General features: G+C 39.2%; 1 protein-coding gene across 3 annotated transcripts in view; it reads right to left on the bottom strand.

Annotated features, from left to right (window-relative positions):
• The window catches only part of LOC105008041 (integrin alpha-M), a 107,830-nt gene that overhangs the window by 13,213 nt on the left and 69,357 nt on the right, over positions 1–25,260 (bottom strand). For 2 of the 3 annotated variants that reach the window (XM_020044397.2, XM_013131297.3), the window contains 9 exons: positions 23,991–24,089; positions 23,534–23,613; positions 22,050–22,136; positions 13,869–13,947; positions 13,672–13,770; positions 13,459–13,539; positions 13,022–13,132; positions 12,743–12,856; positions 12,536–12,646 (listed from right to left, as the gene is read on the bottom strand). In XM_020044397.2, coding sequence (XP_019899956.1) covers positions 12,536–12,646; positions 12,743–12,856; positions 13,022–13,132; positions 13,459–13,539; positions 13,672–13,770; positions 13,869–13,947; positions 22,050–22,136; positions 23,534–23,613; positions 23,991–24,089 — 861 coding nt within the window. The remainder of the gene's footprint in view (positions 1–12,535; positions 12,647–12,742; positions 12,857–13,021; positions 13,133–13,458; positions 13,540–13,671; positions 13,771–13,868; positions 13,948–22,049; positions 22,137–23,533; positions 23,614–23,990; positions 24,090–25,260) is intronic. The other variant, XM_020044396.2, reaches the window with a different exon arrangement.

A 25,260-nucleotide genomic window follows, 5' to 3' on the forward strand; every position in this document is an offset into this window, starting at 1 on the left:
ATTTGCCCAGTAAATTTCAAAATTTGGACTGGGGGAGTATGGAGTGAAGTGTATTATGGGTAATTCCATTAGGCGTACATTTGGCAAGTATATTATGTACATTTGCCAAGTATTGTTCAAAATTTGGACTGGGGGAGTATGTTCCCATGTGTTCTATTGATAATCCAATTTTGTGTACATTTGCAATGTATTACACTGCCACCGGCAATGTAATACACTGAAAATGTACATTTGCCCAGTAAATTTAAAAATTTGGACTGGGGGAGTATGGAGTGAAGTGTATTATGGGTAATTCCATTGGGTGGTCTTTTGGCAAGTATAGCTTGTACATTTGCCCTGTATTGTTCAAAATTTGGACTGGGGGAGTATGTTCCCATGTGTTCTATTGATAATCCAATTTTGTGTACATTTGCAATGTATTACACTGCCACCGGCAATGTAATACACTGGATATGTACATTTGCCCAGTAAATTTCAAAATTTGGACTGGGGGAGTATGGAGTGAAGTGTATTATGGGTAATTCCATTAGGCGTACATTTGGCAAGTATATTATGTACATTTGCCAAGTATTGTTCAAAATTTGGACTGGGGGAGTATGTTCCCATGTGTTCTATTGATAATCCAATTTTGTGTACATTTGCAATGTATTACACAGCCACCGGCAATGTAATACACTGAAAATGTACATTTGCCCAGTAAATTTCAAAATTTGGACTGGGGGAAGTATGGAGTGAAGTGTATTATGGGTAATTCCATTGGGTGGTCTTTTGGCAAGTATAGCTTGTACATTTGCCATGTATTGTTCAAAATTTGGACTGGGGGAGTATGTTCCCATGTGTTCTATTGATAATCCAATTTTGTGTACATTTGCAATGTATTACACTGCCACCGGCAATGTAATACGCTGAAAATGTACATTTGCCCAGTAAATTTCAAAATTTGGACTGGGGGAGTATGGAGTGAAGTGTATTATGGGTAATTCCATTGGGCGTACATTTGGCAAGTATATTATGTACATTTGCCATGTATTGTTCAAAATTTGGACCGGGGGAGTATGTTCCCATGTGTTCTATTGATAATCCCATTGGGCGTACAATTGGGAAGTATTGCATGTACATTTGCCCAGTAAATTACAAATTTGGACCGGGGGAGTATGTTCCCATGTGTTCTATTCATAATCCCATTGGGAGTACAATTGGGAAGTATCGCGTGTACATTTGGCCAGTATTTTACAAATTTGGACCGGGGGAGCATGTTCCCATGTGTTCTATTGATAATCCCATTGTGCGTACAATTGGGATGTATTACATGTACATTTGCCCAGTAAATTACAAATTTGGACCGGGGGAGTATGTCCTAATGTGTAGTATGGGGAATCCCATTGGGCGTACAATTGGAAAGTATCGCGTGTACATTTGGCAAGTAAATTACAAATTTCGACCGGGGGAGTATGTCCTAATGTGTAGTATGGGGAATCCCATTGGGCGTACAATTGAGAAGTATCGCGTGTACATTTGGCCAGTATTTTACAAATTTGGACCCTTGGGGCATGTACTGACGCGTATCATGGGGAATCCCATCGGGCGTACATTTGCAATGTATCACATTGGCGCCGGCAATGCATTGCGCGGCTCAGGCCGGCGTACATTTGCCACGCAATCCCGGCATTAGGCTAGTATGGTCGCACGCCACCTGGTGGAATTGTCCGGTAGCGCGGTTTTTGGCACTTTTCGGAAAAAAAATCATATCTCGGGCCCCGGGGGCCCCAGAGACGCGCCGTTTCGACTTTGGCGGACTGGAAGACCGTACGGATTTTACCAGGGGGGCGGCCTATTTTTAGCGCGAAAAAAAAGGGGGGGTACACCAAGTACGGGAGGCTAGTATTTTTTCAGGCCTTTTGCGCGGCTGGCGCCGACGACGTCCCTTCGTGTAGGGTGGGGCTTCAGGAGTGACGTATGCATGTCCGGTGACTTTGTGATTTATGGTTACATTGATGTGTCAGTGTTTGATGTTTTACAACGCCTGATGAGCAAACTAGACTAGTGTTATAACAGGTGGGTTATGTTTGATGATTAACAAATGGGGGTTAGGGTTCCGGAATGTTAAATTCCCAGGCAGTAAATAAGTGTTGTGTCAGCGGTAAGGTGTTTGGTGTACAGCAAATGGTGTTCGACAAATATAAAACCCTGGTGTTTTATCTTCTGCAACAGCTGGCATACAAACAATGTTTGTTAACCTTTCATGTTTTATGGGTTGACTGGCGTGGTATGTGTATTTAAACCACGCCGACATCGGGGTTGGTCATTCAGTCTTGCCTGAGCGAACTTACCTACACATTACAAAACATGGAGGATTGTGCTGCTATCAATGTTTTGGTTGAAACACCGGTGAAAGCTAACATCTTAAACGCAGCTCAGCGATTTGGTAAGAAATTGCAAATGGACCGCAGAGATGCAATCAACATGCCAGCCCCGAAGAAACCGATGCAGAGTTTAACCCGAATCCATCAATTACACCCGGATATGGTGGCACAGGAGTGGAAATTGGCTGATGGTCGGATCGGGGGATACATCTTCAACCCAGAACAACCGGAGGTTGCATTTTATGAATTACCCGAAGGCCAAGTGTTTAAGGCTGGTGTGACTGATCAAATGGTTTTTAATGCCAGTTTATGGGGCAACTTTCGAAAAGTGTTTCATTTGGGGCCAAAACAAGGCTCACATAATACAGTAGATGTACTGTTTAAAGTTGTCGAGGGGCTGAAAGAGTATGACTCTGTCAGATTGGAGTTATTTCCGGAAAATATTGGCGTTAGTTTGTGACTGAGCCCCGCCTTAAGCCAACACCTTCATCAGCACAGCATAAAAACCGACAGACCGCCGGTGACATTCAAGCAGTCGGAAGATTTTAAGAAACATGTCTCAAGATTACAACCAAGCGGTGATTGAAGAACCCAAGGCTGAGGACTGAGCCTTCTACGGAACCCCTGACCCAGACAGCTCGATTCCACCGGCATACCCAACAAGAAACTACCATTGGATTGACAGGGTTGGTGATCAACTAGGTCCTCTTAACCTGTCATACCTTTCAAATGCTAACAAGTGTTATCACAAAATGGACAAACAACTTGCACCAAAAATTTTAAAGATCATCAAAGCAACAATGGGTATGATTCTGGAAAACGTTGTTGGGGCTATTCTACACAAAGCATGCATCGGATGCGAAGTGGACCACCCGAGCCAGACAAGACATTCATGTCTCGAACCGCCTGAGTATTTTTTTGAGGCCCATTATGATGACATTGTGGCGACAGTTTTAACACCGCGACTGAAACATGTGTTGGTCAAGGCTTTGAACGCATCTGGTTTTCACACACCGATGACTGATGTTCACGAGGGCGCTGAGAACTTTCTGCATGAGCTCAAGTTGGAGCCGAACATCACACAGAGACTGAGTGAGAACAGGGATGAATTCATGGACAAGTTTAATGAGGATGCTGTATGCAACGCAGCGGTGTCATGGTGTGATGAAAGCAAAGAGTCTGTAGTCTAAGGACAGGGTAACTTCAGTTCTCATGTTAACATGTATATAAACAAAGACTTTTCTGAATATCTTGGTTGTGTAATTTCGAAAACTCAAATAAAACACTGTTAAACATGTATTAATTCTCATTATTGCTCGAACAATCTACGATGTCAGAACAGGTTATGAAAAGTATTTACTATGACCCGGCAAACCCTGATGCTTATGTGGGTAGAGAGGGTTTGAAAAGAGCATACTTGGAAAAAAACGGGGAGATCCTCAAAAATGGTGAGGCCGATGACTGGCTACTCGCCCAGGATACATACACGCTACACAGGCCTGTAGCTATACATTTTAAAAGAAATAGAGTTATTGTTCATGATATAAATTCACAATTTCAGCTAGATTTGGTTGACATGAGTGCTTACAGCGTGGAAAACGATAACATGAAATTTATGTTAACATGCATAGATGTATTAAGCAAATACGCATGGATTTGCGTGCTGAGAAATAAAAGCGCTATAGAGGTAAAGCGAGCATTTGAAGACATTTTAAAAGAAGGAAGAACACCACAAAAAGTCCAAACGGACAAGGGGAAGGAGTTTTTTAATTCACATTTTGAAATGTTGATGAAGAAGTACAACATAAAACATTTTGCTACAGGAAATGATGTCAAAGCGAGTATCGTTGAGAGGTTTAATAAAACAATTAAATCACGAATGTGGAGGTATCTGACAGCAGCCAACACCCACCGCTATGTTGAGGTTATTCAAGATTTAGTTTGTGGGTACAACCATAGCTACCATCGGTCTATTAAGATGAAGCCTGCTGACGTTTGTGAAGAAAATGTTAGTTTAGTTCTCAAGAACCTGTATGGCACAACATTAACGAGAAATGGTAATCAAATGTACAAGTTCCAGGTTGGGGATACTGTGAGACTCTCAAAGCTGAGAGGTGCGTTTACAAAAGGCTATGAAAAAGGGTACACAGATGAATATTTTACAATAACAGAATGCATTCCTCGGGTACCTCCTGTATATAGAATAAAAGATTACGATGGTGATGTGATAGTTGGGACCTTTTATGAACAGGAATTGCTGAAAATAATCGTGGCCAAGGATAAAACTTTTAAAGTGGAAGCAGTTTTGAATGAGAAAGTACAGAAAGGGAGGAAAATGTGTCTTGTGAAGTGGCTTGGTTGGCCTGAGAAATTCAACAGCTGGATACCATCGGAACAGGTGGTTGACCTAGAAACTGGATAAAACTCCAGGGTTTACAGGATCACGTCATTTACATTGACTGCGATCAGCATGGGTGACGGTGGCTTCTACATAACGCTGCCCAGTAACTCATCGAGACATGTCTATCCAAGCAACACGAGTTCGTGCTATACCACTAAATTTGCCAAAGGTATAGATTTGAAAGGCGATTGAGAAGTATCTTTGATAGAGTTCCAATACCCGCATACGTGGAAAACTTTTACACGGGGCGAAAACGCATTTGAACTACTTGACTTGAAAAACGACAAAACTTGGAAATATGAACTTGACAGCGGTTATTACAGCAGCATATTAAAACTAGTGATAGAGCTCAACAGTCATATAAAAACACATGGTTTATCGGTGGGGTACGATGAATTTAAAAATAGAGTGTTTCTAAAAGGTGAGCCCCAGTTTAGTTTGAAATTTAGCGCAAAACTGGAACAGATATTGGGGTTAAAACCAGGCGAGTGGTGGTCCGCCACATGGTACGGAACATATCCCACAGATATTCTGGCGGGATTTAACACCCTATACATCTACACAGATATAATTGATTATCAATGTGTTGGTGACAGTCATGTCCCACTGCTGCGAACTGTACATATTACAGGGAGAAAGAATGAAGTTGTCACAGTGACGTACGACAAGCCACACTACATACCTCTTAGTAAGAGACAATTTGATGAGATCTGTATTGAAGTAAAGTCTGATCAAAACCAGCTGGTTTCATTTGTAGTGGGGAAGGTGATTGCAAAATTACACTTCAGACCCGTCAAACAATCTTTTAGAGTTTAAGATGCAGATGCAGAAGCTCTATGATGATCCTCAAAGGTATGTTGAATACTACACAACACAGGCCGGTAACGGTTTACCAGGGTATCATGGTAGTTTAGCAATGTATGGGGCCGGTCTAGGGGGCCTTTTCCGAGGGCTTTTCCGGATGGCAATACCTTTGTTGAAGCGCGGGTTCTCCATAGCAAAACCACATCTGAAGAGTGCGGCTAGGAATATAGTCGGCGATGTTGTCAACAGTGTTATGTCCTCTTTTAACCTTGGCTCTTGTTTTTGTCTCATTCTTGCGTTTTTTACTCTTGGGTAGGCTCCGCCTACCAGGTGGTCTCTTTCTAACACCTCGAGACATAACCATTAATCCAGAACCATCCTGCTGTTTTGTTTGTCGTGACATAACACTGTTGACAACATCGCCGACTATACATGAAAGGTTAACAAACATTGTTTGTATGCCAGCTTTTGCAACACTTGTCAGAAGATAAAACACCAGGGTTTTATATTTGTCGAACACCATTTGCTGTACACCAAACACCTTACAGCTGACACAACACTTATTTACTGCCTGGGAATTTAACATTCCGGAACCCTAACCCCCATTTGTTAATCATCAAACATAACCCACCTGTTATAACACTAGTCTGGTTTGCTCATCAGGCGTTGTAAAACATCAAACACTGACACATCAATGTAACCATAAATCACAAAGTCACCGGACATGCATACGTCACTTCTGAAGCCCCACCCTAACATACGTCATACCGGAAGTCCCAACCCTAACATACGTCATACCGGAAGTCCCACCCTACAAACCGGATGTCCCGCCCACCTGTCACATCAATATGGAAGTCCCGCCCCCCAGGGCCATAAATCACCATTCTGACACAATATACCCTACACTAACTACTCTCATTGTCATGTTCAAGAAACCAATTTGAAATGATTCGAGCTTTGTGACATGGTGCATTATCCTGCTTGAAGTAGCCATCAGAGGATGGGTACATGGTGGTCATAAAGGGATGGACATGGTCAGAAACAATGCTCAGGTAGGCCGTGGCATTTAAATGATGCCCAATTGGCACTAAGGGGCCTAATGTGTGCCAAGAAAACATCCCCCACACCATTGCACCACCACCACCAGCCTGCACAGTGGTAACATTCTGTTTACGCCAAAGTCTGACTCTACCATCTGAATGTCTCAACAGAAATCGAGACTCATCAGACCAGGCAAAAGTTTTCCAGTCTTCAACTGTCCAATTTTGGTGAGCTAAATTGTAGCCTCTTTTTCTTATTTGCAGTGGAGATGAGTGGTACCCGGTGGGGACGCCTCAAGGTTGTGCGTGTTGTGGCTTCACAAATGCTTTGCTGGATACCTCGGTTGTAATGAGTGGTTATTTCAGTCAAAGTTTCTCTTCTATCAGCTCGAATCAGTCGGCCCAATCTCCTCTGACCTCTAGCATCAACAAGGCATTTTCGCCCACAGGACTGCCGCATACTGGATGTTTTTCCCTTTTCACACCATTCTTTGTAAACCCTAGAAATGGTTGTGCGTGAAAATCCCAGTAACTGAGCAGATTGTGAAATACTCAGACCGGCCCGTCTGGCACTAACACCAAGATCCACTCATTTCAGTAAGCTTACCAAATGCTACCCACATTTCTAAAAATCTGCATGTAAAGATGTTCTTCTGTCAACATTCTTTGGGGATGTTCTTTGGTTTTTCGAAAATGTTTGGTATCTTACTGATTTTATAATGAGATGTAAATGCACTAGCAGACCTGTTCTCCAATAAATAAAATTTTTTAGGGGAACCCAACATTTTTACATTGTATTATTCATTTTCTTGATTTGTTTCAACTTAAATAAAAAAATGTATCAAACCAAATCCATGAAATGTTCTGCATAGAACATTTATTTTGCCTTTCCAACACATACATTTTCTAAATAGTGTTTTCATGTGTTTCACTGTAGATAGTCTACTGATTACATGGATGTACAATACTTCATGATGCCAATTACTAAAATGAATTGGGGACCCAAGATGTCCAAGTCGTGAGATCCGGCCAAAAAATCACCCGTGACCAACAAGGGTTTAATATATTTTCTAATATATAAATCTGTGTTGAAATGATTCAGAGAAATTGCATTTAGAAAAATAAAATGAATGTAGATGTTAATTTTCTATAAACAATAGTTGACAAAAGTATTGTGGCTACATAGTACAGCCATTTTTGTGCATTTTGTTGGTGTTGGATGGATGGGGACAGACTGGACTTTAAATTATTTATTTGGACTGAATTTAAGTAAGTCATATTAGATCAGTGTCTAACACAAACGGAGACAGATAAACCTTTAGCCAAACTTTAACAAAAATGTACCTAGATTTTACATCCATTGCCTAAAAATACATGATGAAAATATGTTTTGGGGACTTTAACAAAAATCCTGGGTGACTATGCCCAGACCCACCTATAGAGGCTTTGCCCTGCTCTCCATTAATCTCTAGTGACGTCACTACCCAGGGTGTTTGCAAGAAACAAACTATTTAATATTTGTTTACAGTTTTTGTTTTTCAAGAAAAACTTATCAGCTCTGTTATTCCGGATGAGTGTATTGAGGTATTTTAAGAAGGTGAAAGAGAGAGATGAGGGAACCAAGAATTGAGTTTAATATATGCATGAGATGAAATGTGCTACTTCGTGTTCATGTGATTATGCCCATGGCATCAAAATCTCACTATAGCAAAGTACTCACAGTAGGTTATTGCAAAAATACTTTCAGTAACAACATTAACTAGAGAATCAATGTTGATACAGCATTTTATATATTTGAAGTAGTAAACGTTAAGGACCAAAGCAAGCTGGCTTGAGTCTATGATGGCTAACTAGCTTGTTAACATGTGCAGGTCTCAATTCATTCAAACCCTTAGTCAATTATTTTCAAGCAACATGCTGTGATGTTATCAATTAAGGTCTAATCAATCTCCCTGGTCCATCCTCCCACAGAAAACAAGTCAGATAGAACAGTGAGAGAAGAATGCCAAAAAGAGTACTGCAGAATATGCTATATTTATTTGTAAATTAAAAACAAAACCAGAGAAAATGTAACAATTAGGACAGAGAGAACAGAGGTCCAACAGGTCTCTCTGTATTTATTTCCTCATAGATAATGAGTTTGTGACTAATAACTTTTGTTGTGTAATTTATTTATGAATTGCTGTAAATGAGCATTGAAATGGATCTCACTAATTTCTAAACCCTGGCTACGGCCCTGGTTGTGGCTACAGACAATTGTTTGCTTAGTGCCAGTTTAAAGTCACCGAATTCCTCCAGCTATTTTGTCAGAATGCAGTCAAAAAATAGATTAGAGATGGGCATTCCAAATCACTAAAGAGAACTGAATGAATCAGTACAGTTCTTTGAAAATATATGGATCATTTGAATCACTGATCACTGAATCTTTTTGTCCAAGCTCTTAATTCCTTCTCTATATCATGGTGGGACCTTGTTGTTTACTACAATAGCACTCTGTTTAATGACTCACACAAACAGTAAAGTTGGCGAACTAACCTTTTTAAAATTTTATTCAGTCTACAGAAAATAATATCACAAGCAAATGTAATAGGCCCCCAATGGGCAACAGCAATAAAAAGGTTATTGAATTCACAGTGCATGTTTGATTTCTGCACTTAAGGAGCATGCACATCTCAGGCTGCAATGAAAAACCAGTGCTTTCATATCCTAACATTCATACTTGTTTCCTGCATACTTGTTTCCAAAATGTTATAAAAATGAAATATCCTGAAGAAAATGAACATTATATCATCTAAACGGCTATGCTTTGCAGTTGGTTGAAGACAGATTATTTAAGCATTCATCACTCCTCACAGCAGGTGTGGTTCGAGGTTCTACAAAAATGCCTATATTCCGCGTTTCAGGTAGCCAGCCTATTTTATAAACATTTAATTTGAGATACAGTGAGGGCAAAAAATATTTGATCCCCAGCTGGTTTTGTACGTTTGCCCACTGACAAAGAAATTATCAGTATATAATTTTAATGGTAGGTTTATTTGAACAGTGAGGGACAGAATAACAACAACAAAATCCAGAAAAACACATGCAAATGTATTTGCATTTTAATTAGTGAAATAAGTATTTGATCCTCTCTCAATCAGAAAGATTTCTGGCTCCCAGGTGTCTTATACTGGCAACGAGCTGAGATTAGGAGAACACTCTCAAAGGGAGTCAAATTGTAACCTGTATAAAAGACACCTGTCCACAGAAGCAATCAATCCTGCAGCGTCCGCAAGTTCCCCCTGCTCAAGAAAGCACATGGCCCGTCTGAAGTTTGCCAATGAACATCTGAATGATTCAGAGGAGAACTGGGTGAAAGTGTTGTGGTCAGATGAGACCAAAATCGAGCTCTTTGGCATCAACTCAACTCGCTGTGTTTGGAGGAGGAAGAATGCTGCCTATGACCCCAAGAACACCATCCCCACCATCAAACCTTGAGGTGGAAACATTATGCTTTGGGGAAGATTCTGGGGAAAGGACAACTTCACCGCATCAAAGAGACAATGGAGGGGGCCATGTAATGTCAAATCTTGGATGAAAACCTCTTTCCCTCAACCAGGGCATTGAAAATGGGTCATGGATGGGTATTCCTAGTCTATGCTAGTCTGTACCTTTACCTGAGCCTTTTTGACATAGACACTGGTATTTTGGATTTTGCCTGCTTGTGGTTTGTGTGGAATTAATCAAGCGTTCATTTGGGAAATTCAGACTTGTTCTCTTAATTTGTGGTAATTTCCATGACAATGTTAGATTTTAATGTTCATTATATTTAAACTGGCTATTTTGGGATATTGTATTATAATTTGGGATGGCTCATATTCTCGGATGCTTGAATCAATTATTTTGGAACAAAATAGGCATGTATTTTCAAACTCTTTAGGTTTTTCTGGTTGTTGAGACTTATGCTTTGCTTACTAGTGTGTGGTTTATTGGCACAGTAACCTAAACATGGGTTTTGGATAGTAATGGATAGATTAAGTTTAGCATAGACATTGGCATATGCGATGACACCATAGCTGAACGTCAACTGGCATTAATTGTAATGAGACAGATGTCCATGCTGGTCTGCAAACTCTCCCTGCTGAGCTGTAGCCCTGAGTAGAATTGGCTGTGTTTCAAAACCATTCTGAAGTGGTACAATCAATATCCATGTGTTTCCCAAATAGTGTATTTTTGCTTTACCGCGTAAGAAAAGCCAGCTGAGAAGAGCGAATGTCTCTTACTGAGTGAGTGCCTGACTGACTACCCATTGTTAAATAGCGTAGTGGTCAGAGACATGGACTTCCATGCAGTCGTCCAGGTTTGATCCACGCCACGGACCAAACCAAGTAGGCATTAGGATTTGTTCAGGATATGCTAAAACTTTGCTGGCTAAAAGGTTCAGAAGCTACATTATGGTAAGCCTAAATTAAAACTGTTTACGGTTATATTGCGACGGACAAACAGCACCGACAAGGAACATTTCAATTTACGTAGTGTAATTCACAAAACCAGACATGAATTGATTGGAGTCATTGTTTTCAATATAGGTACTGTACACTCACCCAAAGGATTATTAGGAACACCTGTTCAATTTCTCATTAATGCAATTTTCTAATCAACCAATCACATGGCAGTTGCTTCAAAGCATTTAGGGGTGTGGTCCTGGTCAAGACAATCTCCTGAACTGAATGTCAGAATAGGAAAGGTGATTTAAGCAATTTTGAGCATGGCATGTTTGTTGGTGCCAGATGGGCCGGTCTGAGTATTTCACAATCTGCTCAGTTACTGGGATTTTCACGCACAACCATTTCTAGGGTTTACAAAGAATGGTGTGAAAAGGGAAAAACATCAAGTATGCGGCAGTCCTGTGGGCAAAAATGCCTTGTTGATGCTAGAGGTCAGAGGAGAATGGGCCGACTGATTCAAGCTGATAGAAGAGCAACTTTAACTGAAATAACCACTCGTTACAACCGAGGTATGCAGCAAAGCATTTGTGAAGCCACAACACACACAACCTTAAGGCAGATGGGCTACAACAGCAGAAAACCCCACCGGGTACCACTCATCTCCACTACAAATAGGAAAAAGAGGCTACAATTTGCACGAGCTCAATAAAATTGGACAGTTGAAGACTGAAAGAAAGTTGCCTGGTCTGATGAGTCTCGATTTCTGTTGAGACATTCAGATGGTAGAGTCAGAATTTGGCATAAACAGAATGACAACATGGATCCATCATGCCTTGTTACCACTGTGCAGGCTGGTGGTGGTGGTGTAATGGTGTGGGGGATGTTTTCGTGACACACTGTAGGCCCCTTAGTGCCAATTGGGCATAGTTTAAATGCCACGGCCTACCTGAGCATTGTTTCTGACCATGTCCATCCCTTTATGACCACCATGTACCATCCTCTGATGGCTACTTCCAGCAGGATAATGCACCATGTCACAAAGCTCGAATCATTTCAAATTGGTTTCTTGAACATGACAATGAGTTCACTGTACTGAAATGGCCCCCACAGTCACCAGATCTCAACCCAATAGAGCATCTTTGGGATGTGGTGGAACGGGAGCTTTGTGCCCTGGATGTGCATCCCACAAATCTCCATCAACTGCAAGATGCTATCCTATCAAAAGGGCCAACATTTCTAAAGAATGCTTTCAGCACCTTGTTGAATCAATGCCACGTAGAATTAAGGCAGTTCTGAAGGCGAAAGGGGGTCAAACACAGTATTAGTATGGTGTTCCTAATAATCCTTTAGGTGAGTGTATAGCTATTAGCTAGCCATCTACAGTAATCTCTTTCTAATTTAACGCTTTGAATGTAGTGTTGGGATCTTGACATACCTTTTGGTTTGGATGTTAATAGGTAATGTATGGAACTAGTTTCGGTAATGTATAGAACCTAGTACCTTATACAGCCCAGCTGTGATCAAAGCCAACAGGAACAGACCTCCCACTGCACCACCAATGATCTCCTTTGTGAAATCAATCTCAGGGTACACCTCCACTTCAGTTTCAATCTGTAGATGACAAAAACATGTTATTTCGACATAGCTGAAGAGGTTTACCAATAATACAAGGTGGTACTGCTTGTAAAAATTACAACATGGTGCTACCGTCTGGACAGGTGGGTTGTTTTTGGAGTCCGAAGAAAAATAGATGTATTGGTTTCTGTCATAATGCAGAGTGGCACTGCTGACCAAGCTAAAGCGGGCTGATTCAAGACCAATCTGAGAGCAAAATATAAATACAAATACAGATAAAAGTGAGGGAGTTATAATTGTGAGGGGAGCAAACAGATGAAAACAACATTGCAATGGTCATGACTACGTTTTCTAGGCTTAGGTTACAAAACAAATATATTTCAAGGTATACCTCCATACTTTATTTATTACCTGTTCTATCCATCCAGAGCTGATATTTCCAGTGATTGAGTAAGAACTGCGAGCACCTTTACTCAGGAAGACATTGCACATAAACACCCCACATGTTGCAACAGAGCAGTCCTAGGATAGAGAAAAACAGATAGAAGCTTAATACCAATTGATCTTGAAAATCAAATACAAAATGTAAATCTTCATACTGGTTGACACTTAAAGATGCAATCAGGTGGAAATACTAGTCAATATGGTCTTAAAGATTGCCCTCATGTAATATGTACAATCTTAATAAGATAAATTATATTACACATAACGTCTACATAAATTGACTAGCCTAATAACTCTTAAGTGAATTGGAATAATAATGCATAGTTACAATGACATTGTTTTTACTACGTAAAATGTATATAATAGAAATAGAAAAAGACAGAAATAGACAAGCAGTAAATCACCACAGCAGCATTTGTCTTCAGTTTGCTGACAAAATCTGTGGCAATAGGTTTTTCATCATTTTCTCTTTGACAACCTGAAATCTGGGGAAAAAACTTACTGTCATTCCAATCCTACAGTAATTACAATATTATTATTACATTTAAATGTTAATTAACTAGATTAAAGGTAAATATGTGGGAAGCTGTGATCCAACAAATGGCTAACCTTCTTACCTGTAAACCATTTGGATTAGCCCAGATATCTTTGATTCCAAGTTTCATTGGCACTTTGATTATCACAGTAAGATTGAAGTCCCTTACATAATTCACAACCTAAAAGAGAATGGAATAAATATTTTACACCAGCTCCAATATATTCTAAACTGATTTACAAAAGTCAATAAAATAAACGTATACGGTATAAATCTTACCACATATGATTGATTCAGAATTTTTTTCATATTTTTTTCCGTGGCAGTGAAATTGATGTACCTGGTTGAATCCTCATGTCTAAAGAGATTAAATATACCACATAATTATTTGACAACCAAGGTTACTGATAAAAATATATTAGTTTTTAAGTAGGAGAGGTAGTCAAACACTGGGTATTTCCACTTTACCCAGTTTGTTCAGCAAGTGTTTTCAGTGTTTTGTTTGGTAGCTAATCGTAATGAAATAAAATTAAAGGGATAGTTTTCCCAAAGTTCACTTACAAAGAAATATTCCAGAAGGCACACAGAGTAATTTTTCAAACAATCCATTATTCCGCGATGTCCCAGTCTGTAATTAGCGTTATAATCATTGTTCAAATGAATGAATGGAAACCGTTCTTACTGCTATCGCAAAACTGCATTGCAAGCGGAAAACTACTCCAAAACACTTACAACTACATTCAGTTACCTGTCACGGCATTTGACCCTGTAGATCATAGAACACTTATAGATAGGCTGGAAAATTGGGTAGGACTCTCTGGGACAGTCCTTGATTGGTTCAGATCTTATCTAGATGGCCGGAGTTACTTTGTTCACATTGGTAATCATGAATCTGATAGGGTGACCTCCGGGCCAAATTCTACAGAACAACAACATTAACTACCACAGCTATGCCAATGATATTCAAATATATATGGCTCTCGAGCCATATGACAACAGTTCAATAGACTCTCTGTGGCACTGTATAGAGCACATAAATACCTGGATGAACCAAAATTGTCTACAATCAAACCAGGATAAAACTGAGATTATTGTGTTTGGCAACAAAAATAAAACAACAAGTATTAGTAACAAGCTGGATTCTCAGGCTCTTAAAACCAGGGATCAAGTGTGTAATCTGATTCAGACCTCACATTTAACAGTCATATCAAACCGGTCACCAAAACAGCATCAAAAAAATATAGCCAGAATCGAAGGCTTGGTGTCCCAAAAAGACCAAGAGAAGCTCATCCCAGCTTTTATCTCTAAGAGGGTTGACTACTGTAATGGCCTCTCAACTGGACTCCCCAAAAAGACTGTAAAACAACTGCAGCTCATTCAGAATGCTGCTGCTAGAATGTTAACCAGGACCAAGAGAAAAGAGCACATCACTCCTGTTCTTAAATCTTTGCATTGGCTTCCAGTCAGTTACAGAATAGATTTGAAAGTGGTGCTTTTAGTTTATAAATCTCTGAATGGTTTAGGACCCAAATACGTTTGAAGATATGTTTGAAGAATATAAACCGAGCAGGGCTCTTAGATCCATGAACACAGGTCAGCTAGTAGAGCCCAGAGTCCAAACTAAACTTGGAGAAGCTGCGTTTAGCACTTGTGCTGTACACAACTGGAATAAACTACCAGAAGATCTTAAGACGTGCCCCAAACGTATCCTTTTTTAAATCCAGGTTAAAAACACTTCTCTTTTCACGTGCCTACGACTGAGCACTTAAACTTAACCACACTGTTTAGCCTTATAGCTTCCTATGTTTTTATCCACTTTTTAATCTTTATATGTTTTCTTATTGTATTTTTTATTATTATGATGTTTTCATTTGATTCTATGTTTTTATGTTATTGTGTTTACATAAAAAAAAAAAATTGCAAAGCACATTGAATTGCTTCGATGTATGAATTGTGCTGTATAACTAAACTTGCTTGCTTGTTTTCAAAATATAATGGCCAGAAACAAAGAACACATTTCTGAAACTCGTCAGGCTATTCTTGTTCTGAGAAATGAAGGCTATTCTATGCAGGAAATTGCCAAGAAACTGAAGATCTCGTATAATGCTGTGTACTACACCCTTCACAGAACAGGGCAAACTATCTCTAACCAGAATAGAAAGAGGAGTGGGAGGCCCAATTGCACAACTAAGCAAGACGACAAATACATTAGTGTCAAGTTTGAGAAACAGAATCACAGGTCCTCAACTGGCAGCTTAATTTAATAGCCAAGTACCCGCAAAACACCAGTCACAACATCAACAGTGAAGAGGTGACTCCGGGATGCTGGCCTTCTAGGCAGAGTTGGTTGCAAAGAAAAAGCAATATTTCAGACTGGCCAATAAATATAATGGCACGACGATTAAGTTGGGCAAAGGAACACAGAAACTAGACAGAGTAATATTGGAAAGAAAAGTGTTATGGACAGACAAACATAAGTTTAAGGTGTTTGGATCACAAAGAACATTCTTGAAACATAGACCAAATGAAAACATGCTGGATGATTGATTGACACAATCGTGGCCAGCACAGTCCCCAGATCTCAACCCGATTGTGCTGTTGTGGGAGCAGAATGACCTCATGGTACATCAAGTCAATCCAACCAGTAGGAGGTGCTAAACTTCTTACCGTTAACTGGAGAAGCTATAGGGAGGCTGGAGTGTTAAACATTGCAATATTATTTATATTAAATAAAACTAAATCATGTAAATTACCAACGTTGTGTGCCATGTCACAAGAATTTCATTGTGCAGCAAGATGCTGTGTAATCGATGTCTCAATGTCACCAGACATACAATTTTTGCGAGAAACATTTTAATACAGAGAATCGTGACCCACGTTCACTTAGAAGAGGACTAACGTCTAAATCAATTCCATTAAGTTACCAAGCTCAACCAGTAGAGATGATAGATTGTAAGTAATACTTCCGAATGCTATGTTATAATACACGAAGTACACATTACCTCTGGATATTCTAGGCAAGGGTTGGGGATTAACGTGTTCACCATTGTCCCCCTTTAGCTGCTTTCCAAGCTTCTATTTGGTAAATGTATCATCTGTGTATTATGGTTAGAACAAGTAAGGGTCCATCCCCCGAAATATGTTCTTCCTGCTCGTAATTCAGAGTCAGATATAGTATATATTTATTTTCCTTTCTCTCTCAAGCAAATTCAGTTTGACCGTCTGTGAATATCTAAGACAAAATAGGTAACTTGCTTTCTAGCTAGCGAATACTAACTTTTGTTTACTGTGATGTATATGTATACACTTACTATTCCCGAAAGAACGCGTGGATTAATACCACTGTGAAGAAAACCGACCTCTTCTCGAATGAACATATGGATTGATTCCATTGTGATCAAAACTGACCGGTAAACACGGGAATAACCCTTTTATTTGAAATGGGAATTATGTCGCGTAAATGAAATTATTTCGGTGAATGCAACATTGTCATGTTCTTTGAGGTAAACCACCACTTGTATTATAGTTTGGAGTGTTAGAGTCGTTTTCCACTTGCAATGCTATTTGCGATAGCGGTTTCCATTCATTACTTTGTACGATGCTTATAACGCTAATTACTGACTTAGACAAAGCTGAACAATGGATTGTTTTTAAAAATTACTATGTTCCTGAAGTACAAACTCGGGGTAACCGAAATATGATTTTTGGACGAACTATCCCTTGTTCATTTAGCGCAATGGTTTCCAAAACCTTTTTCAGCCACTTCCATTGACAAACTAAAAAGGTGTTCTAAAAAGTACGGTATTCATATTATTATTACTGGTTGTAGAAGTAGTCAAAATAACATCAATTCCTTTTCTCAGACAGTGAAACACTTACCAGTCATCGAAATGACCAAGTTTAGGTCAGAACATGTTTGCTTGCTCGAAATATATACTTTGAATAACGAGAGATCATAATGTGACAAATACACCTGCTTTGTTATTCCTAAATTCCAGTCATGTGTGCAGTGAACCAATTACATATAATTTGCTGAGTTTGGTTTTACAGTGGCTCTCAAAAATATTCACACCTCTTGGACTTTTATATTGTGTGACATCATGAAAATAATGAATTTTGTTTTACATTCATAATTAATTTAAAACAATGTTTAGATTAAATTTTTCGCATTGACATTTTAGATTGTTTTGGGTTGATAAGTGGCAAAAACTCCTAATTAGATCCATTTTGATTGCATTATGACTGCATCTTACATGTTGTCGTCCTAAGATTTCTGATAATGTATTTGAACCTAAAACATTTATTAATTTAATTCATCATTATTTGTTTTTAATTATGGAAAGTTTACATAATTGAAATATCAACTGTGACCAGCGTGGTCATACTAGTAGTTTAATATGGAATTCGAGATGGTATTATGCTTCCTAGTGTCCTTTAAACACTTTATTCCAAATCTTTAATGACACATTGGTCCTAAAAACAACAGCTGGGTGCACAATGTTCTCGAACATTGTACATAGAAATATCAAGAATAGAGCTGACATAATTCCTATTAGAGGTCGACCGATAGTGGATTTTACCGATAGCTAGTTTGGGCCGTATTTGCAATAACCGAGTAATCGACCGATAGTATTTAGAATTGATACTGGATAAAAACAAACATGACACTCCAAGTAAAACTGTGCTGAACTTTATTATAAAAATAAACAAAACTGTACTGAACCATGAAAACATGCTAAATGAAATAAATATATAAATATAAATAAATATTTAAGACAATAAAAGACCTTCATTCAAACTGAAACAAAAAGTAATACTCTAAATAACAAATACAAACCGTAATATTTTTTTTTATTAGTAGGCTACATGTTAATTAACAAACAAACAATGAAGTTGAACAATACTTATACACAGTTATTAACCTTAGTTAATGTTACATATGGAATTTTATTGATTTATCATTTCATATAAATCCAAACAGTAATGCTTAATGATGGCCAACTTTAAATATCTACAACGCCAGAGCATTGAAATGACATAAATATTACGTCTCACACTTTTGCTTTGCTATACAAAATATGTATTACAGTGATGATGAAAAAAGAACGAAAATCAATTATTTGATTTGTTTATATATCGGCTGATAAAAGTGACCAGCTGGATATAAACTAATGGAAATAGATGGCAACAATTGTGACATTAAACATTTGGGTCAGACTTGCGTTTATTTTTGTCGGTCTGCTTGAGGCAAATTAGCCTACTGTTTAGCGTTATCTCAGCCTCGAAAGCAAACAAACATACTGTTGTGCTGTTCTTTCTCTACTAATGCAGCATCTATTCAACAAATGAATAACTTTATAATGATATGACAAAATGTATTGTATACATACCTTTTTGCTGTCAATGCTTTAAACGCACATCTGAGGTCAGCCTTTTCCGCAAAGCTTGTGCTCTCCGTGCAGCGCGCAGTAACACGTGTCGAAAATAAACAACATGAGGCATCAGTGATAGTTTTTATTTCGCCTCTAGAGGCCGCAATTGTAATGCATGATGTCAGCAGACCCTTCTCAGCTCTCGCGTACTGTGTAATGAATGACAGCGCGCGGTGCCGATTAATCGGCAAAACCGATTAATCGGTCGACCTCTAATTCTTATTGTAGTCGTTGGAGAGGCATGTTTCACATATTTTGACCTGAAAGTTTATTAAAACAAAGGCTTCTGTTTGTAGCAAAACAACTTATAATAGTACTCTAATATAGGAAGTACCAACAAACAAAAATGGCAGTGGAAGGATAGAATACATGAAATCAGTGTAACTACCCAAAACAATATTAACCCCCCAAAATCTCACTGTCCTCCCATGTTCCCCAAAAACTCAGAGCCCTTCCTTGAGAAAAATGAAAAGATACAACCCCTTCCTTGGCCAGCAGCCCAGAGAAAAAACATAGATCAGTCGGTTAGCAGTAAACAAGCAGTAAACAAGCAGTAAACAAGCAGTATAATCTGAAATTATTAGTATTTTATACACTGCCGATTTTGCAGGTTTTCCTACTAACATAGCATGTAGAGCATGTCTGTCATTTTTATCATTGGTACACTTCAACTATGAGCAGAGGACATGATCGGAGTGGAGCGGTGAGAATCTCAGCTCATCGCTCACGGAACTGTTCACCCCTCCGCTCCCCTGCTCAAAGCCACATCAGGCCACTCCGCTCATTATTGCTCAGCGCTCAATGCATTTGCTTCGCCCTCCAATCAAATCGCCCCCCGCTCGCACCAAAAAAGGAAAAAAATCTACATGTAGATTTCACTTTTAGCTCAGATCACAACCTTTTTAAAAAATGCTACATCCAGCTCTCTTTTTTTCTCCTTTGTTATTGTTGGGCCTTTGCACACAGTGAAGAAACTTTTGAATTCCCCAACCGTTTTCTTTTGTTTCTGCTGCTCCTCTTCTTGCTCTATTAAATACAAATTCACGGACGACACAAATTAAATAAAACGAACCGTTAGGCCTACTTGAATTACAAAACAAATTTGTTTGATTATTACACTATATTTAATTTAAACTTTGTTACAAGTTAAGTATTCAATTTGCTAACCTTTTGCTGTCTTCCCAGCGTGTTCACGTAGCACACTTTCGTGTTTTCGAGAGATGTGTCTTTTCAGATTCCAAAAGGAATCTTTACTTACAAAAACGATGTCTCCGCATTCGTTTTCTTGTACCACATTATCATTGTTAGTTCGTTTTTATTTAAATACTACACCTGTATGACTTTTCATTTTCTTTTTTAAAGTACTTTTGAACTCCATTATGTCTACTGTCTGTTGTACTGTGTGTTGATTACTTTGCAAGACACAGATGGATTCTGCGTCAGGCCCGACTGAGCATGCTTAGACTCGCGTTTGAGCGGAGCGGGAAATAGGGCGCTCGCTCCGTCCTTTTAAAAATGCCGCTCTGTGCTCTGTCCAAAATCCGCCCGCTCCCGCTTCCCGCTTGCTCCCGCTCAACTCCGCTCACATGCTCTGACTATGAGAGACGAAATCTAAAAAAAAAATCCAGAAAATCACATTGTATGATCACCTACTTACCAATAACAATTCCGGCTCTGACAGACCTGTTAGTTTTTCTTTAAGAAGCCCTCCTGTTCCCCACTCATTACCTGTATTAACTGCACCTGTTTGCACTAATTACCTGTATAAAAGACACCTGTCCACACACTCAATCAAACAGACTCCAACCTCTCCACAATGGCCAAGACCAGAGAGCTGTGTAAGGACATCAGGGATAAAATTGCAGGGATGGGCTACAGGACAATTGGCAAGCAGCTTGGTGAGAAGGCAACAACTGTTGGCGCAATTATTAGAAAATGGAAGAAGTTCAAGATGACGGTCAATCTCCCTCGGTCTGGGGCATGAGGTGCAAGATCTCACCTCGTGGGGCATCAATGATCATGAGGAAGGTGAGGGATCAGCCCAGAACTACACGGCAGGACCTGGTCAAAGACCTGAAGAGTCTCAAAGAAAACCATTAACACACTACGCCGTCATGGACTAAAATCCTGCAGCGCACGCAAGGTCCCCCTGCTCAAGCCAGCGCATGTCCAGGCCCGTCTGAAGTTTGCCAATGACCAACTGGATGATCCAAAGGAGGAATGGGAGAAGGTCATGTGGTCTGATGAGACAAAAATTTAGCTTTTTGGTCTAAACTCCACTCGTCATGTTTGGAGGAAGAAGAGGGATGAGTACAACCCCAAGAACACCATCCAAACCGTGAAGCATGGAGGTGGAAACATCATTCTTTGGGGATGCTTTTCTGCAATAGGGACAGGACAACTGCACCGTATTGAGGGGAGGATAGATAGGGCCATGTATCGCAAGATCTTGGCCAACAACCTCCTTCCCTCAGTAAGAGTATTGAAGATGGGTCGTGGCTGGGTCTTCCAGCATGACAACGACCCGAAACACACAGCCAGGGAAACTAAGGAGTGCCTCCGTAAGAAGCATGTCAAGGTCCTGGAGTGGCCTAGCCAGTCTCCAGACCTGAACCAAATAGAAAATCTTTGGAGGGAGCTGAAAGTCTGTTTTGCCCAGCCCCGAAACCTGAAGGATCTGGAGAAGGTCTGTATGGAGGAGTGGGCCAAAATCCCTGCTGCAGTGTGTGTAAACCTGGTCAAGAACTACAGGAAACCTATGATCTCTGTAATTGCAAATAAAGATTTCTGTTAAGTTCTGCTTTTCTGATGTATCAAAGACTTATGTCATGCAATAAAATGCTAATTAATTACTTAAACATCATACAATGTGATTTTATGGGTTTTTGTTTTAGATTCCGTCACTCACAGTTGAAGAGTACTTATGATAAAAATTACAGACTTTGCTTTGTAAGTGGGAAAACCTGCAAAATCGGCAGTGTATCAAATACTTGTTCTCCCCACTATTACATTTAGAAATTGCACAAACCTTGTGATCAAAACATAAATGCTGTATTTCACCCCGATTTCCTTCACTCTGTAAAGTTCACTGGTTGAAGCATGTACATTATTTCCACTAAAAATGAGGAGACAGGAATTATCATTAGAAATGGACAGCAAAATACCACTGCAGGTGAAAAAATAGGTGAATCCCAAGTTGCATTGATAGAATCAAGTAGGCAAGTAGAATCAGGTATTTAAATAACTTGGTACTAAATGAACCAATCAAATGAGGGATCTTTAGGAAAGTGTTTTGGTGGGACTCTGATAAACCTGGTAAGTTTGGTGCTACCGATACAGGTGAATACAAAACACTCTAAGCCAAGAGCAAAGGAGATATAATAGGACATTAGGAAAAGGGTAGTCAGAGCACTTCAGTCTGCGGGAGGCAATACAACCATTTAAAAAATATTTGAGGTCAATCAGTCCACTGTGAGTCAAATAATATTAAAATAGAGAGCATTTAACTTGACAGTAATTTGGCCTAGAAGTGGATGCCGTTCCAGAATATTCCCAAGTGCTACAAGAAAAATATAGCATCTTTAGATTTGTAGACCTCCTTCCTGCATTTTGGGTTATTGTGCATGATTCAGACATAAGAACACTAAATTGAAATAGCATTTATGGGAGAGTTGCTGGGAAGAAGCCTCTGCTGTCAAAAAAGAAACATTCGTCTTAACTTTGCCAGAGACCACTTGGAAAAACCTGAAGGTTTCTGGAAGTCCATTTTCTTAACAGTTGAGTTCAAAATGTATGTTTTTAGTCACTATAAAAACCACTATATTTTGCACTGCCACTATATAAATCCAACACTGCCTTCTGCCAAAATAACCTTATCCTAACAGTTAAGCATGGTGGTGGGAAAGTAAAGATCTGGAACTGCTTTCCTCATCTGGACCTAGTTGACTACAAATCATCAAAGGAACCATACATTCAGTTTTACCAGCAGATTCCTGAACATATTTTCCAGACATACGTCCAGAAGCAAAAAATGGGCCAAAAATGGTTCTTCCAACTAGACAACGACCCAAAGCATTCAAGCAAATCTACCAAAGAATGGCTTAGGAGAAAGAATCCAATCAAGATGCTATGGCAGGGACTGAATCGGTCAGTACACGCCAGACACCCCTCAACCCTTACTCTGTTGGCTGATTTCAGTAAGGAGAACTGGGCAAAAATCCCTCAAAAAGATTTAAAATATTTGATCAGACAGCTTTTTGGTTTTGGGTGAAATCAAAGTTTTTATGGATAGCTTATACAAAATACAAATAACAGGTAAAGCAAAACTAAATGGACCTGACAGGTAGGTTGCAGCTTTCTGTGTGATTTTGCTTGATGAAACAGATGATGTGCTACATTCATAACCACAGAAAGTGCTAATGTTGTTTGTAAATCATTGTAAAGAAGCTCTATACTCAAGGTTGTGGTAAATAAATGTTTTATCTAGGCTGTGCTAAGTATGTCCATACATACCTTGAGGCATTTGCAGTGAAAGTCACCAATTGTTGAAATTGACTTGTGCTATCTATCCCATAGGAAAGGACAAAGAAAGCCTGAGGAATTAAACATATAGCATGACTTTAATCTAGAATCCTTGGTTTCTACATCTGTTCTTGGACATATAACCATTAGCTCTTAATATATTTTCAAAATACTTAATGAGCATAGTTGAGAACTCAAAACACAAGTGTGTAATACTTCAGTGTTTCTAAACAAAGTACATGAAAATAACTTGTAACCTCTAAACAAGTTTAAATCCACAATTTTGATATTATGGATGGTGGCACAGATTACAGGAGGGTGACTGATTTGTTATTGTTTCAATAAAGGATTTCAGCTTTAAATGATAGTTGTGATTGAGTACATATTGCTTATACAGAAACTATAATGCATTCAAAACGAATATAGTTGAAATGGTAGCTACTAAGACCTTAGAATTGCTCTTGAAGATGGGTTTGTTAATGGTGCAGTCACTCTTTCCCCGTGTTATACCATTCTCACCGTCTATGGAATTACACTCTACTCTTCCCTGGAAAGGAAGTAGTAAAAAAAAGTTATTGAAGACCCATGACTAAAAACAGACAGGGAAAACATTCACCAAGATTCTTTAGTAAAAAATAGAACATTGTTTTTAACTAGGTCGGTCAAACAAGATAAACTTATTTTTGGCCTTGGGCTTTAGAACTCTGTCATTTGGACTTGTGGTTTTGGTAATTCACCATTAAACCAATGATTTAATTAGATCAGATTAATTACTGTCCTAAAGATACATAAGCCAGGGAAAGAGGAGAAAGACAGACAAGAGAAGAAAGTAGCGAGGCCACTCATCCATCGGTTGCCCGCATCAGTCCCTCCAAAACCTTCACTGGAGGCCGACCCTGAGAAGACCCAGCCTCCTTTGGAGAATGGTTTGTCTTTTGGATTTGATTTACTCTTTACCTCCTCCCATACCACAATTCATTTTAAATACTATCACAGTGAATTTGTGCAAAAAAATACAAAAAGTAATGTCAAGGATTTTGTGCATTTTTGTGCACACGAATATGCATTGCTGAAGTCGACAGTCAAATTCAAATTGATATGTAAGGAAGCTCTGCACTTCGTAATAATCTGGTATGGTTATATGGCTACCCTGCTTAGACTGCTGCCCCCACGACCCGGCCCCGGATAAGTGGAAGAAGATGGATGGATGGGTTATAGACATCAAAATACTGTAATATTCCAGTAGGGTTAGACAACAAAAAGCAGGTTAGGGGTAAGATTAGACAACAAAAAGGGTTAGTTAGATAACCACCCATGTGGTCAAGGTTATGATGAAGTTATAAAACAAAAATGTTATGCTTCTTTGATTCGAACTCGCAAGCCTTGAGGTTTGAGTTGGTTGTGTAAAATAATTCTACCATCCCCACTTCTATTTATGTTAATAAAACACCCTCCAGGGCGCTAAACACCTGTCTTTATACAGGACAATTTTTTTTTAACCAACTATATGTGTGTGATTGTTATCTTCTACTCTCTGTTGTACAACAGTCTATAAAGATTGGAATACATTTGTTTTTATTTTTGCACATTGACTCACATGTCCTTAAGGGTCCCTAGACTCCACTTATGAACCACTACTATAATGATGTCAGAGTAGTCTTTTTTTTAAGAGGGTGGACTGGCACTCTCCATATGTATCCGTATTGTTCTTCAAGGCT

This window comes from Esox lucius, chromosome 5 (assembly GCF_011004845.1).
Source record: "Esox lucius isolate fEsoLuc1 chromosome 5, fEsoLuc1.pri, whole genome shotgun sequence".
Classification (NCBI taxonomy): domain Eukaryota; kingdom Metazoa; phylum Chordata; class Actinopteri; order Esociformes; family Esocidae; genus Esox; species Esox lucius.